Source organism: Hyalella azteca, unplaced genomic scaffold (genome assembly GCF_000764305.2).
Source record: "Hyalella azteca isolate HAZT.00-mixed unplaced genomic scaffold, Hazt_2.0.2 contig180, whole genome shotgun sequence".
Classification (NCBI taxonomy): domain Eukaryota; kingdom Metazoa; phylum Arthropoda; class Malacostraca; order Amphipoda; family Hyalellidae; genus Hyalella; species Hyalella azteca.
Window position 1 is genome coordinate 7,965 of NW_025930539.1, and position 15,194 is coordinate 23,158.

The 15,194-nt window shown below is 34.5% G+C and overlaps 2 protein-coding genes across 2 annotated transcripts; both read right to left on the reverse strand.

Moving 5' to 3' along the window:
• Window positions 1-2,786, reverse strand: LOC108674179 (glutamate receptor ionotropic, kainate 2-like). The gene is made up of 3 exons (XM_018162095.2): window positions 2,691-2,786; window positions 478-633; window positions 1-197 (listed from the first exon to the last, which is right to left on the reverse strand). Exons 1-3 carry the CDS (start codon window positions 2,773-2,775, stop codon window positions 1-3), a joined length of 438 nt encoding a protein of 145 aa, XP_018017584.1. The 5' UTR covers window positions 2,776-2,786.
• Window positions 2,787-5,682: 2,896 nt separating this feature from the next.
• LOC108674180 (glutamate receptor ionotropic, kainate 2-like) lies at window positions 5,683-13,803 on the reverse strand. Its single transcript, XM_018162096.2, has 7 exons — window positions 13,719-13,803; window positions 11,152-11,387; window positions 9,622-9,809; window positions 8,597-8,738; window positions 7,474-7,809; window positions 6,223-6,333; window positions 5,683-5,748 (listed from the first exon to the last, which is right to left on the reverse strand). Exons 1-7 carry the CDS (start codon window positions 13,801-13,803, stop codon window positions 5,683-5,685), a joined length of 1,164 nt encoding a protein of 387 aa, XP_018017585.2.
• Window positions 13,804-15,194: the final 1,391 nt, after the last annotated feature.

Sequence of the window (15,194 nt, forward strand, 5' to 3'; positions counted from 1 at the left end):
TCACAGTATCTGGAATTGACTCACTTCGGCCAGCGTTGACGGGGGCGGGTGGAGATTGATTGCAAAGGGCGGCCGTCTGTTCTGCCAGCGCGCCATAAGCAGCGGCACCTCCAGATGGTCGCAGGCAGTCTGTACGCTGCCGCCATCTGTAGACCCTGCGAATATGGCCGCTACGCCGGTCTGCAGCATCGCGCACGCTGGCCATCAGCAACGGGCTTAATATTAGTACCGTACGCAACGTGGACTTTTATCATCCAAATTATAGAATAATTTGCAGTAATAAGAGAAAGTATCAAAATTGGCATTTGTGTTTCATTTTTAGCATAAAAAAAGAAGCAGAAAATCAAAGACACAACATTTTTTATCTTTGTCATCTGTGAACTTGTAAATCCTGATAACTTGTTTTCTAATAAGTAATAATAATTTGAGTTGTAGAATAGTTTTTTTAAGTCTGTCATTGCTCCAGCATTAAGGCACCTTTTTTATAAGCTGCCATAGAGTCGCCAGGTTTGACAGTCTCGATAATTGCCGACAATCTGCTGTGTGCCAACAGCTTTCGATTGCCGTTGATTGCCTCGATTGCAGCGCGGAAAACTTGCTCCTCCCGCAGGCTGGGCTCATCGAAGATTGCGCCTGGGATTGCGGCTGTAATTATGATACTATTTCACGGTGCATTGTTAAATAAAATAAAAATCTGTATATCGTGAAAAATTCTTCCATTTCTGATGCATTAACGGTTTTTGCCTGGTCTTGCGACTTCATTTGAAAACTAAAAGAAATTGCTTACATTGCACTTTTTGAATTTGTATACAGTCTACATAAATATCATTTATGTTAATGATAAAAATACATTTAATACGTACCTATATTGTAATTCCATAAAAAATAATAACCGAATAAATAATTTCGTTAAAGTGGCATTCCTCAAAAAATTCAACACGTATTTATTTTTACACGTAAACAATTCAACACGTAAAAAATAACTGAAATAAAAATTTCGTTAGAGTGGCATTACTCAACAATTTTGAGCTGAAATTCAAATATACACGTGACTGATACCCAATTTTTGAAACTCGATGCGTTAAGCATCGCACCTTTGGCCGTCTGGTAAAAACGTAAAAAAATTAATCATAAAATTCAGAGAAATATCCGAGAGTACTAAACGCTCAGCTTCGAGTGGCATATTAATACGAGTATAAATTATTATGATAACAATAACAGTAATAATAAAGTGAAAATATCGCCAACAATGACAGCCATCATGGTAAAGCACACGAATTTTTTTCCAATCGCAAAAGTTATTAATATAAGAGTAGGAAAATTGGGTTAATTTTCTGAAAATAAAACGAGATAAAAGTTATCCGCATGAAGTTAATCTGAGTGTAGTTTATTAAAAATAAATTCTTCAATATGATGAGGGGAAAATCTGCAATTTGCGCTTAAAATTCATCATTTACGCTTAATCAATCAAAATTGACCTTCATTCTAACAGGTTGCTAAAGTATTGCTATGTCTTAAAAATATGCTCGGGCTTCCAGATAAATAATTAAGGCTCATTATTGATAAGCAATAGACAGTATGAAAAAAAGAATATCTGTCTGATATTTCTATTGTTATTGTTGAATTAGGTAATGACACATAAATTGACATGTATTGTTCAGATGGATAATAGACGGTGATTTTAATACTTTAATTTATTTTGGTAATGACATTGAAAATTACAATAACGTTGGAAATAACAGTAAAACCCAAAAATCAGCGAGGGATATAATTTGTCTAATTAAAATAATGTACGTGTCCCTACTGAGAGCCTCAGTTGATTTATTTATACATATGACTATCATCTTCAGTCTTTATTTGGATATCGACTTCCAGGCCCTGCTGGCATTTGTTATCCGGTAGTTACTCTTCATTAATAACTTACTTTCTGAAAGCACCTGCAGCCATTTATGCTGCTGTAATCACTCTTAATATTTAAATAACTTTGCGCACCAACATCAATTTAGTCTGAGGTAATTATAATTAATATTTAACTAACTTAATACACCAACAGCAATTTAGTCTGCGGTAATCACTCTTAATAGTTAACTAACCTCACGCACGGGCAATCATTTAATCTACGGTAATTATTCTCAATATTTAACTAACTTCACGCACCTGCAGCAATCTAGTCTGCGCTAGATACTAGTCACATTTAACTAACATCAAGCAACTGTCTCTAATATTCTATTCAAGAGTAGTTTGTGAAGACAAATCCTAATGCGGTTACCAGTAAAACTATTCGCTCTGAGTTCACTGTGTCACTGAGAGCTTGCATCAGACGCTGAGCAACAGCTTATACAGCACATGCGTCACGAGGACAAGAGACAAGAACCCAGCGGGTGGAAGTAAAAGTCTATAAAAAGGCAGGGTACTTTAGTTAAATACCCCAGTAGTTAACAAGTGCGATGCCATTTAATGCCATTTAACAATAGATAGAGCTAATCCGAGGTCGAAAGTTGTGAAGGACTATAAATCCTCACAGTAATGGAAGCAAAACTTGCGTTTTTTTTTCAAATATTTAAAATATATTTAGTTATTCAGCTCCGCTAATGCGTTCGCCATGAAAGGTTCCGCAAGTGAATTTCAACAAGATTTGGAGACTGAATACTGCATGTTCATTATGAAGAATCGTGAACCAAATTACTCACCTATTCTGACAATATCAGACTTGCCGGCCACGTCGTTGATGTGCAGCAAAAGCCAGCAGGATATTAAAGTCGATATCAGAGTCATCGTTTATGAGGTTAAATGGAAAGTTGTTTAATTACTTTGTTTTATTTTTATAACTGAAATATATGGACTTAGTTATTATTAAAGTGATTCAGCATAAGAGAAATTATTGGATAACAGGATTCTAAAATTGCAGGAATTACCTAATCGGAGCAACGCTAGTGTTCAATAAATACACACATTTTTTATCTCTACACATATTCTATATAAAATTAAAATCAAACGGGCTATCGCAAAATGTACTGCTGACAAATCCTGCAGAAATTTCAATCAGCAATATCCATAATTTCCCTAACCCTGGAGGCCTGGACAATCCAAAGTTCTGTGAGAAGCTATCAAGCCTAACTTTAGGAAGTCGTTAAAATTTATCACTCACGCAAATTCCATCGTAAGCTTTTATGGAAAACTCTGCTGTTCAAAAATTTACTCAAATTCCGGAAAAAATACATTTTTGCAACATCAAAAGCCCAACTGAAAATTTAGTGTGAAAGAGGGAAAAAAATACAAAATTATTATAGAATTAGATTAAATATTCACATTGGATGGAATATTATAATTATATTTAATATCCCAATGAGGGGAATAGCCGAAAATCAAGAATACCAAAAGCAAAGATTTAGGGGAACTTGGTCACAATATTGTTTAAGCTCTTAAAAAATCTAAATGGAATTCCATGATAAACATTGTAAATGTTTGTTGTCTAAATGTTGGAATTTCATAAATGTCTTTGGAATTTCACGGTGATGAAGCAAAATTTATTTATTTCCGTGACAATATTTTATTATTAATTGGCCCCCAATTATTCAGAAATATAAAGAAATTGGTATTTATTTAATAATCATTTTATTTAAAAAAAACATAAACACAAGTTCATTGTAAACTTAATGAAGAATATAAATATATGAAATTATAATAGTGAATGAATTTTTAAACCAAAAGACATGAATAATAATACTTTATCGAAATGATTTCTGTAATATGCCGATGTGTGCATTTGAGTCATATTATTGTAGTTATTTATAGCTTATTAATTAATTTATTAGCTTATTTATTATTTCAACTTGAGTTGACAGTTTATCTATTCTTTTAATATATGATTGGATGCCGTGAACTAAACGTCCATTATATTTAACCTACAAAATAATACATTGTGTGAGACACTTAAAAGAAATATTGACAATAATTGCACATTTCCCATTGGAGTTATATGACAATTAAAAAGTTTCCTTTACGAAAATTTTTGCGATCATGAAGTGTTTAAAATAAATTAAACCACGTATTAATAAACGAACAATAAATTTTTAGATTACACAATTTTGTACAATTTAGCGAAGCTCCAGAGCATTGCAGTGGTTTTTGGACCTGAAGTTTTCATTTTGTTAATAAAAATTGAAACTTCTCACTGATGAAAAACGAAAAATTCTAGTGATCATTGCAACACTCGCATAAAACAGAGTCAACAGAGTCCCCTGCAACAAGATCATAAATAATACGTGGACAATACAAAAAAATATTATAGTTTGTATTCACCAACAGAAGAACAGAAGTTGTCACTAGTTCAGTTCCTCATGTTTTTTTATATTGATGGGAGAAAAAAACATTTTCCCTAATGCAAAATTAACCTTCTAGTAATATTGCTGATCTAAATAATGACACTTTTCTTTGTCCTCCCAGTTTTTTTCATTATTTATTGTTATCTCCTGTCTTGTGTCTACATTTAAATTTGGTAATCTGATTAATTTATTAACAAAAATCTATGGAAGATAGATTTTACAATTTTATTTATTTCAATCAATAGTATTGATTTGAAATTATGATTAGCCTACTACTATTAAATGCTCGCGATTTTCTAAATGACGTTTGCTGAGAATTAAGAATTATTTTTTTAATCCAATCTGGCACTTAGAATTCACATCTTATAAATTATCTATTTCGGAATTTTTTAATCCGAAGTCCGCGTAAAATTTCTTCGCAACACGTGAGAAATATCACTGAGCAGCGACGCACACCTCACCTCTCGAGAGCGCGCAGCGCACTGGCACTGCCAGCCTCATCCTACGAAACTCTAATGGGTTGAAGGATACGTATTTTAGAATTAATCTTTTATAAATCACCAAAAATAATCACTATAGAAATAAATAAATTTCTTTAAATAAATGAAATAGTTTTAATGAACTTCATATATTTAAAAGAATTACTTGAATCAATGTTTTTTAATTAAGAATGCAATCCTCCATGCTTAAATTTTACAAGTTTTAGCCTCCCATAAATTGAAAACATATATAAAGCTTCGGAAATAAATAAATTTATCCAAACACAAAAATTTGAAAATTAAATTCTGTATCCGAGAGAAAGTTTTCACCAACAAGGAAGTAGGTAAACGTTATTAATAAGGACAATGAATTGCGAGCGAGAGACTTGCAGCTAGCTGTGAAAATTGTGATCATTATTTTGAAATGACATTCAGGGGTTAATCCACGACCGTGACACCGTTCCATACATTAATATTGAATATAAATCCTTTTGTGAAGACTTTATTATTTTAATTAGTGATGTTTTGTTAAACAGAAACTGATTACATGAGGGCACATGGAACCCTTATAATGGCATCCTCAGGTCAACCTTAATGAGTTTGTCAAAATAATAATAATGATAATGATAATAATAATAATAATGATAATGATAATAATAATAATAATAATAAAATAAAGCTCACACTGGCATTTGAAAAACTCAAGAAGCAGAATTTTTTACTCTCTTTTGCCTCTGAAAATTAAATTCCAAATATTGAACGGAACTCAAAACCTGAAATAAAGCTACAATAATGTGTGATAAATCTATAATAATTAAATATAATAGTCTCCATAATGAGACACTGCAACTATGATATGAGCCATAATATGAACCATATTATGAATCATAATATGAACCATAAGCGTTGAAACGCACCAGTCCAGAGAAGCCGTACAGCTCAACCTTAACATTCAACGTTAAAACATAATCATAATATCATAATATCATAAATAATAATAATAAAACAAATAGTAAATAATAATGATTGTTTATGCTTTCTTTCTTCAAATTTAATTTAAACAATCATTTATTACTGAAAAGCCCAACTACAAAACGTATAAACATCATCAAATGATTAAACGTGCTTGTAATATTCAAATTTAAGGGGGGGGGTCTACCCTATAAGTACCAAAACCTATCCAACGGTACAAAAATCATCTTTGTACGTTGATTTAAGCGTTCACGACAGATCCCGCAAGGGTGGGGGGTGGTGGAGTTCTTTAACATTTAAGATACGGGGAAATTAGCTTCCGGGCACTTTAAATAGAGTGTCTGCTTGAGCTACACTTCAGTTACCCGCCTGGCGTCGTATGGGGTGGTGTGCATGCAGTCGTTCCACCATCCTTGACTGAAATCAGTGGCTCCAAGTGGCCAGACTTGCTCCTTGGAGCAGTTGAGCGGCAGCACTTCGATGGCCCGCGTCTTGTCGAGGTCGCTGAGCGCTCTGGCGAACAGCTGCACCGCGTCGTACACCAGCGCCAGTTCCGTCTGCCGGTCAATTGGAAAATAATTCAATCCAAAAAGAAAATTCATAGCAAATTCGACATATTTTCCAAAGTAAATAGGGACGAATTGCCTGAGAATGCAATACCAAGAAGAAAATTCACAGCAAATTGAACATATTTTCCGAAGCAAGTAGGTGCGAATTGACTGAGATTTGAATCTACAGATGGTAATTTAAAGCGAATTCAACATGGTTTCCTAAAAAAACTAAGGTGAATTTCACAAGGGCTAGCTCCGTCTGGGGATGAATTTTTAAAGAATTCATTCCCTAGAGAAATTAAAAGCGAATTAAACATATTTCTCTATAGGAGTGGCCGAATTTTTATCCTAAAAGGGTTGAATTCATTCCAATATTTTCTCTAAGGGATGTTATAACGATAAATTTCACAAGCGGCAGCTCCGTTTAAGAGCGAAATCATTCACTAATAAGAATTCAATGGCAAAACAAAAGTTAATGAGGCGACTTTAATATATTTTTCTGAAATGAAACATTAGACTTTGGTTATCTTATATTTATTTATAAAATTCTTTCATTATTTTGAGGGGCTGCGAGAAGTCCTGGCTGTGGAAAAATTTCCTGGTAAAGAAGATTTTGTGAGCAAAGGTATAATGAAGATATAAATGAAAATATATTTTCATTCGTATGTAATTTAATTGATAAATTAAATATACATAAGTGTTTTGATTATTTTTTACGTCGCAAATTTAATTCTAGCAAATATTGAATGATGTCTGACTGGAAATTTTTATCTTCTTAGAATTCTGATAATCAACTATCAAACTTTTTGATCTATGAATGAATTTATCATTTGAAAGTAAAGGGAAAATTTCGGTTAATATTTAAAAAATATAAGCCACTCCTTACTTGAAAAAGGGCATCGATCTATCCACATGTTAACACCCAAAACGTTTACGCTTCATGATCTGAAGTTTTGTTCAAACTAACAATTTATGGAAAACTTCGAAACTTTCTCAAGTTCGCCGCAGTTCTTAAACTTCATAACTTTTTAAAGTTCATGAACTTCAAAACTTAGTCAAGTTCTCTCACCGGCATCGCACAGAAGTTCACGAACTTCATAACTTATTAAAGGTCATAAACTTCAAAACTTAGTCAAGTTCTCTCACCGGCATCGCACAGAAGTTCGTAACTTGCGCCTCCTCAACATGTCCGGGACTCAGCGGTCCCGAACTTCGCGTCGGGAACTTCGAGTCAACATATTCCGGCAACAGGGCGAATGACTGCGGACTTACAGAGGCAGGAACTTCAAAAATATTCGGTACATCAGCAAATGAATATCCTGCCACGATTTCACCACCGAAAATATTCCCAGAGTCGTCGAGATCAGCAGACCAATCGCGCAGAATTTGCTGCAGAGTTCCGTCACTGAGGTTAATGAGACGCAGAGCTGTGGTGTTGGTGCCAGAGTATTTGAAGTCTTCCAGGTCCACAGTGTGCAGGTCCTGGTGCGATGGAATGATGGGGAAAATTCGTAACAATTTTATATAATATTTAGATTATACCAAATATTATAATATCGAATATATATATTAAACAATATTTATTTCACAATAAATCATCTTCATTATGAAAAACCCGATAAATTCAATTGCTTCAAATGGTTTCCATCATAACTGATCACAACAGAACATCGTATTTTGATTTTTAGCGTATTTAAATGAAAATGATTTATCGCGACATAAGTCTGGTTCCTGTCACAGCACATAATGAAATCTTCCCTGTACACTGCATATGTACATAGTGAGGGAAAATGATGCACTAGATACCATGTGCTCTTTGTAACAATTTCAGTAAAATAGGTAGTGTCGAAAATTAGCGAATTAAGCTTTATAATCTGGAATAACATTGATAGTTGATAATTATTAAATAAATAAAAAAAACAGTAAAACTGAATGTAAAAGCCCAAATATCACTTAAGACCACAATTTATTTAAAAAACCAATAGTTGAATATGAGCATCGAAGTGTGATAATGGCTATGATGGCGAGGCGGCGATTCATCGTGGCCTGGGACTGTTACGTCCGAAACAAATACTAAGGATACTAATGATATTAAGGATACTAAGGATACTAAGGATATTAAGGATACAGTACTAAGGATACAAATTATACTAAGGATATTAAGGATACTAAGGATACTAAGAATGCTAAGACACCAAGGATGGTAAGGATACTAAGGATACTAAGGATACTAAGGACATTAAGGATACTAAGGATACTAATTTCTCACCAAAGAAGTGATGAAGTAGTGGTGATAGGCCGTCATCAGGCCAATCTGCTGCGCCTGCTTCAGCAGGGAATGTATTTTGGAGCGATGAACTTCAAGCAGGATGTGCACAATTCCTGATAACTTGATTGCCTTCAGAAGCTCCCTGGGGAGGGGAAATTAGAATGAAAATTAAGGGATATACAGTAGCTCATCGTAAGGTAATGACGAGGAAAGAAGGGTAATGACATTTTCAATGCAAACAGTAATGTATGTTCAGTATAAAAAATTGAAGTCACAAATCAGATATTGTTGTTGGAACCGAAATACAAACGCAATGATACTATGAGACACAACATTAATTACGCATTATACTGAATTCAGCTAATGTTCTAGAAATTCATGCATGTTAGTTGATGAAGGCGTATATTTCTAAAGTTAATATAAATGAGGATATAATAAGGATCTTTGACATTAAATGTAATACACTGAATTATTCATTTCTTATTATTGTTTTCTTTCTCTTTAAATTTATTATTGCGTATCTAATCAAATAAATTAATATATTATCATACTTCGCCTTTCTGCACATATATTGTCCCAAACTTTTCAAATGGCTTCTTCATTTCATACTAATTAGTTCTCTTTCAATTCATTAATTTATTTTCTCCGAGTACACTCGTAAAAATGAACGATAATTTGTCCAAATCGCAATGTACTTCATGTACCTATGTGATTCATCCTCACCCAGCTTGACCCTTCAAAATGGCGTATCAGTGCTACCAGCTGAAAATGTCGATTCATGGACTATTTGAGCCATCAATTTTCCGTGTGTATATACATGATTTCAACTTATCCTAAAAGATAACCTGTATCTTTGTGTATATTTAATTCAACTGATCGTAAAAGATAGCCTGTATCTCTGTGTATATTTGATTCTACTGATCCGAAAGGATAACTTGTATCTCTGTCTATATTCGATTAAACTGATCCTAAAGGAAAACCTGTATCTCTGCGTATATTTAATTCAACAGATCCTAAAGGATAACCTGTAATCCAGGCCGCGAGGCAGGTCCCTGAGCGTGACCCTGAAGGCGTCATCTTTAAGGAGTTCCTTCACCCGCAGGAGTCCTTCGCTGGAGTCGCACACCACAATCAAGTCCTGCCACCCCAGCGCCTGTAGGACCGACCTGTACGCCTGGGAGGGGAGAGGTGTGTAACGTGGGGTAGTGGCGTGCTGGGGGTGTGGGATTGGTGTGTTATTGGTGCGTTATTGGTGTGTTATCGGTGTGTTATTGGTGTGTTATTGGTGTGTTATTGGTGGGTTATTGGTGTGTTATTGGTGTGTAATTGGTGTGTTATTGGTGCGTTATTGGTGTGTTATTGGTGTGTTATTGGTGTGTTATTGGTGTGTTATTGGTGTGTTAATGGTGGGTTAATGGTGGGTTATTGGTGTGTTATTGGTGTGTTATTGGTGTGTTATTGGTGTGTCATTGGTGTGTTTTTGGTGTGTACCAAAATAACTCAGGAAATGTTACATGCAAAACATCATTGGTTGATGTTCTCCAATCCTTTAATGCCGGTGTTTCAGTAACTGTTCAGTAAATATTCAGTGAATAATCAGTGACAGTTCAGTGAATGTTCAGTGACTGTTCAGTTTTTGAATGTTCAATGAATGTTCAGTGACTGCTCATTAAATTTTCAGTGAATGTTGCATAGAACTGAGATTAGATCACAGCAGCTGAGGGTGAGGGGTGGCGGTGAATCGATCATTGACCTCATGCGGTGAAGAGAAATCCACGGCTGTCAGGGGAGATTGATTGGCGATTGCTTTAATATGGTGAATGCGACTCATGGAGCTCAGGGTGGCAAGGCGAGGGTAGAGATTGATTGCCGATTGCTTTAATATGGTGAATGAGACTCATGGAGCCCAGGGTGGCATGGCGAGGGTAGAGATTGATTGCCGATTGCTTTAATATGGTGAATGCGACTCATGGAGCTCAGGGTGGCAAGGCGAGGGTAGAGATTGATTGCCGATTGCTTTAATATGGTGAATGAGACTCATGGAGCCCAGGGTGGCATGGCGAGGGTAGAGATTGATTGCCGATTGCTTTAATATGGTGAATGCGACTCATGGAGCCCAGGGTGGCAAGGCGAGGGTAAAGATTGATTGACGATTGCTCTAATATGGTGAATGTGGCTGACAGCCACGCCTGCGTAAGGATTGAGGGCGGAGATTGATCGGTCATCATACTTATCATCAGTTGGAGAGTAGAGACTGATTGACTATCAGTTTAATACAACAAATACGACTCATATACGACTACGGTATAAATAAAATTTTACACAGTATCTGGAGTTGACTCACAGCGGCCAGAGTTGAAGGCGGAGAGCAGAGATTGATCGGTCATTGTTTTAATACGGTTAAATACGGTATAAATACGGTTTTAAACAGTATCTGGACTCACAGTGGCCAGAGTTAACGGAGGAAAGTAGAGACTGATCGGTCATTTTTTAATACGGTATAAATACAGTATAAATACGGTATAAATACGGGTTTACACAAAATCTAGACTCACGGCGGCCAAGGTTGACGGGGGCGGGTGGAGATTGATTGCAAAGGGCGGCCGTCTGTTCTGCCAGCGCGCCATAAGCAGCGGCACCTCCAGATGGTCGCAGGCAGTCTGTACGCTGCCGCCATCTGTAGACCCTGCAAATCTGCTGTGTGCCAACAGCTTTCGATTGCCGTTGATTGCCTCGATTGCAGCGCGGAAAACTTGCTCCTCCCGCAGGCTGGGCTCATCGAAGATTGCGCCTGGGATTGCGGCTATAATTATGATACTATTTCGCAGCGTATTGTTAAATAAAATAAAAATCTTCATATCGTGAAAAATTCTCCCATTTCTGATGCATTAACGGTTTTTGCCTGGTCGTGCGACTTCATTTGAAAACTAGAGAAAATTTCTTACATTACACTTTTTAAATTTGTATACAGTCTCTGTTAATATCATATATATTAATAAGAAATATTTAAGATGTATTTGAATTGCAATTCCATGAAAAAATAATAACCGAATTAATAATTTCGTTAAAGTGGCATTCATCAAACAATTGAACACGTATTTATTTTTACAAGTAAACAATTCATCACGTAAAAAATAGCAGAAATAAAAATTTTGTTAAAGAGGCATTACTCAACAATAATTTCTGAGCGGAAATTCAAATATACACGTGACTCCGATACCCAATTATTGAAACTCGATGCGTTAAGCAGCGCATTTTCGGCCGTCTGTCACAAATGGAAAAAAAAATTAAACATAAAAATTCACAAAAATATTCCAGAGTGTTAAAAGCTCAGCTTCGAGTGGAATATTACTAGGAGTATAAATTATTAGGAGTATAATAGTAATAATAAAGTGAACAATTATTAGGAGTATAACAGTAATAATAAAGAGAAAATATCAACAACAGTGACAGCCATCATGGTAAAGCACACGATATTTTTCCAATCGCAAAAGTTATTAATATAAGAGTGCGAAAAATTAGGTTACATTTCTGAAAACAAAACGGGATAAATGTTATCGGCGTGAAGCTAGGCTGAGTGTAGTTTATTAAAAATAAATTATTCAATACGATGAGCGAAAATCTGCAAAGGTTCAACGTCATTAGCGTAAATTCATCATTTGCGCTAAAATGGCTAAATCAATCAAAATTTAGTTTCGTTCGAACAATTTGCTAAAGTATTGCTATGTTTTAAAAATATCCTCGGGCTTCCAGCTAAATAATTAATGCTTATTATTAATAAGTAATGGACAATATGAAAAAGAATATCTGTCTGATATTGCCATTGTTATTGTTGAATTGGTTAATGACCCATAAATAATTGGCATGTATTGTTCAGATGGATACTAGACTGTGATTTTTATACTTTAATTTATTTTGGTAATGACATTGAAAATTACAATAACGTTGAAAATAATAGTAAAACCCCAAAAAATCAGCGAGGGAATATAATTTGTCTAATTGGAATAATGTACGTGTCCTTCCTGAGATCCACAGTTTGATTTATTTTTACATATGACTATCATCTTCAGTCTTTATTTGGATATCAACTTCCAGGCCTTGCTGGCTTTTGTTCTCCGGTAGCCATTTAGTCTGCGGTAATTACTCTTAATATTTAAATAACTTTGCGCACCAACAGACATGATATGTCTCTCATGAGATCCACAGTTCGACTTATTTATACATATGACTAGCATGAGGTAATTAATCCTAATATTTAATTATCTTAACGCACCTACAGTCATGTTGTTTGCGGTAATTACGCTTAATATTTAAATTTAACTAACTTTACGCACGTGCAGTCATTTAGTCTACGGTAATTATTTCTATTATTTAACTAACTTCATGCACACAGTCGATTAGTCTGCGGTAATTACTCTTAATTTTTAACTAACCTTTCGAACCTACAGCAATTTAGTCTGCGGTAGTTACTCTTAATATTTAACTAACCTTTCGAACCTACAGCAATTTAGTCTGCGGTAATTACTCTTAATACTTAACTAACCTCACACACGTGCAGTCATTTAGACTACGGTATTTGATCTAAATATTTAACTAACTTCACGCACCTGCTGCAATCTAGTCTGCGCTAGTTACTACTAACATTTACCTAAAATCAAGCAAATGCCTTTAATTTCCAAGAGTAGTTTGTGGATACAAATCCTAATGCGTTTACCAGTATAACTAATTTGCTATGCGTTCACTGTGTCACTGAGAACTTGCCTCAGACGTTGAGTCAACAGCTTATACAGCACAAGTGTCATGAGGACATGAGACAAGAACCCGGCGGGCAGAAGTTTTTAGTTTATAAAAAGGCTGGGTACCTTAGTTACACACCCCAGTAGTTAACAGGTGCTATGCCAAGTAAGATCAGAGCTAATCCGAGATCGAAAGAGTTGAAGAACTATAAGTCCACACTGTAATGGAAGCAAAACAAGCGTTTTTTTCAAAGATTCAACATATATTTAGTTATTCAGCTCCGCTAATACGGTTCACCATGAAAGATTCTGCAGTAAATTTTAGTTAGATTTGGAGACTGAACACTGCATGTTCGTTATGAAGAATCGTGAACCAAATTACTCACCTATTCTGACAATATCAGACTTGCCGGCCGCGTCGCTGATGTGCAGCAAAAGCCAGCAGGATATTAAAGTTGATTGCAGAGCCATCGTTTTTGAGGCGAAATGGAAAGTTGTTTAATTACTTTGTTCTGTTTATCACTAAAATATAACACAAAAATTATTGGATAACAGGATTCTAAAATTGCAGAAATTACCTAATCGGAGCAACGTTGGTTATAAATAAATACTCTACACATATTCTATGCAAGATTAAAATCAACGTGCTATCGCACAATGTAATGCTGATAAATCCTGCAGAAATTTCAATCAGCAATATCCATAATTTCCCTAACCCCGGAGGCCTGGACAATCCAAAGTTCTGTGAGAAGCTATCAAGTCTAAGTTTAGGAAGTCGTAAAAATTTATCGCTCATGCAAATTTCATTGTAAGCTTTCATGAAAAAAACCCTACTGTCCAAATATTTCACTCAAATTCCGTAAGAAAAAAAATTAAATTTTTGCAACATCAAAAGTCCAATTGAAATTTATTGTGACAAAAAGAGGGAAAAATTTAAAAATTACTATAAAATTAGATTGAATATTCGAATTGGATGGAATAGTATGCTTAAATTTATTATCCCAATTTGAGGAATAGTCGAAAATCGAATTCCTCCCACAATCAAAGAATTATAGGGGACCTTGACCAGAATATTGTTCAACATCTTCAAAAATCTAAATGGAATCCCATGAAAAAAAATTGTATCATCAATTTTATTTGGAATTTCACGTTGATGAGACAAAATTTATTCATTTCCGTAACAATATTTTATAATCAATTGGCACCCAATTATTCGGAAATAAAAATAAATTAATAGATATTTATTAATAATTTTATTGCAATAAAAAACGATAACAAGTTCATTGTAAAGTGAATAATATAAATAATTATATTAAATTAAAATAGCGAATGAATTTTTAGACCAAAAGACATAAATAATAAGACTTTATTGAAATAATTTGTGTAACATGTCGAAGTGTGCATTTGAGTCTAAATATTGTAGTTATTTATAGTTTATTGATTAATTTACTTGTTTATTTATTAATTTGAATGGTCAGTTTATCCAATATTTTAATCTATGCTTGAATGCCGTGAACTAAACGTCCATTAGATTCAACCTATCAAATGATATATTGTATAAGAGACTTAAAGCAAATATTGGCAATAATTGAATGTTTTAAATTGGAGTTATTTGACAATTAAAAATCTTCCTTTACGAATAATTTTGCGATCATGGAGTGTTTAAAATAAATTAAACACGTATTAAAAAACGAAAAAAATAAATTTTTAGATTATACAGTTTTTCTTATTTTAGCGAAGCTGCAGAGCACTGCTGTGGTTTTTGAAACTGAAGATTTCATTTTGTTAATAAAAATTAAAACTTCTCACTGACTCTGAAAAACGAAAAAAATCCTAAATGAAAAAGGTCCTAAATGAGAAGA

Bases quoted from the DNA above. Each gene is read 5' to 3' on its own strand.
- LOC108674180 (XM_018162096.2), bottom strand. From the start codon at position 13,803: ATGGCTCTGCAATCAACTTTAATATCCTGCTGGCTTTTGCTGCACATC. The intron at 8,739-9,621 runs GTTATCCTTTAG...TCCCCTCCCCAG, and splicing joins CCTCGCGGCCTGGATTACAG to GGAGCTTCTGAAGGCAATCA. The intron at 5,749-6,222 runs GTCTGGCCACTT...TTGAATGTTAAG, and splicing joins TCAACTGCTCCAAGGAGCAA to GTTGAGCTGTACGGCTTCTC.
- LOC108674179 (XM_018162095.2), bottom strand. From the start codon at position 2,775: ATGACTCTGATATCGACTTTAATATCCTGCTGGCTTTTGCTGCACATC. The intron at 634-2,690 runs GTGAGTAATTTG...CCGCAATCCCAG, and splicing joins GTCTGATATTGTCAGAATAG to GCGCAATCTTCGATGAGCCC. The intron at 198-477 runs GTGCCTTAATGC...GCTGATGGCCAG, and splicing joins TATGGCAGCTTATAAAAAAG to CGTGCGCGATGCTGCAGACC.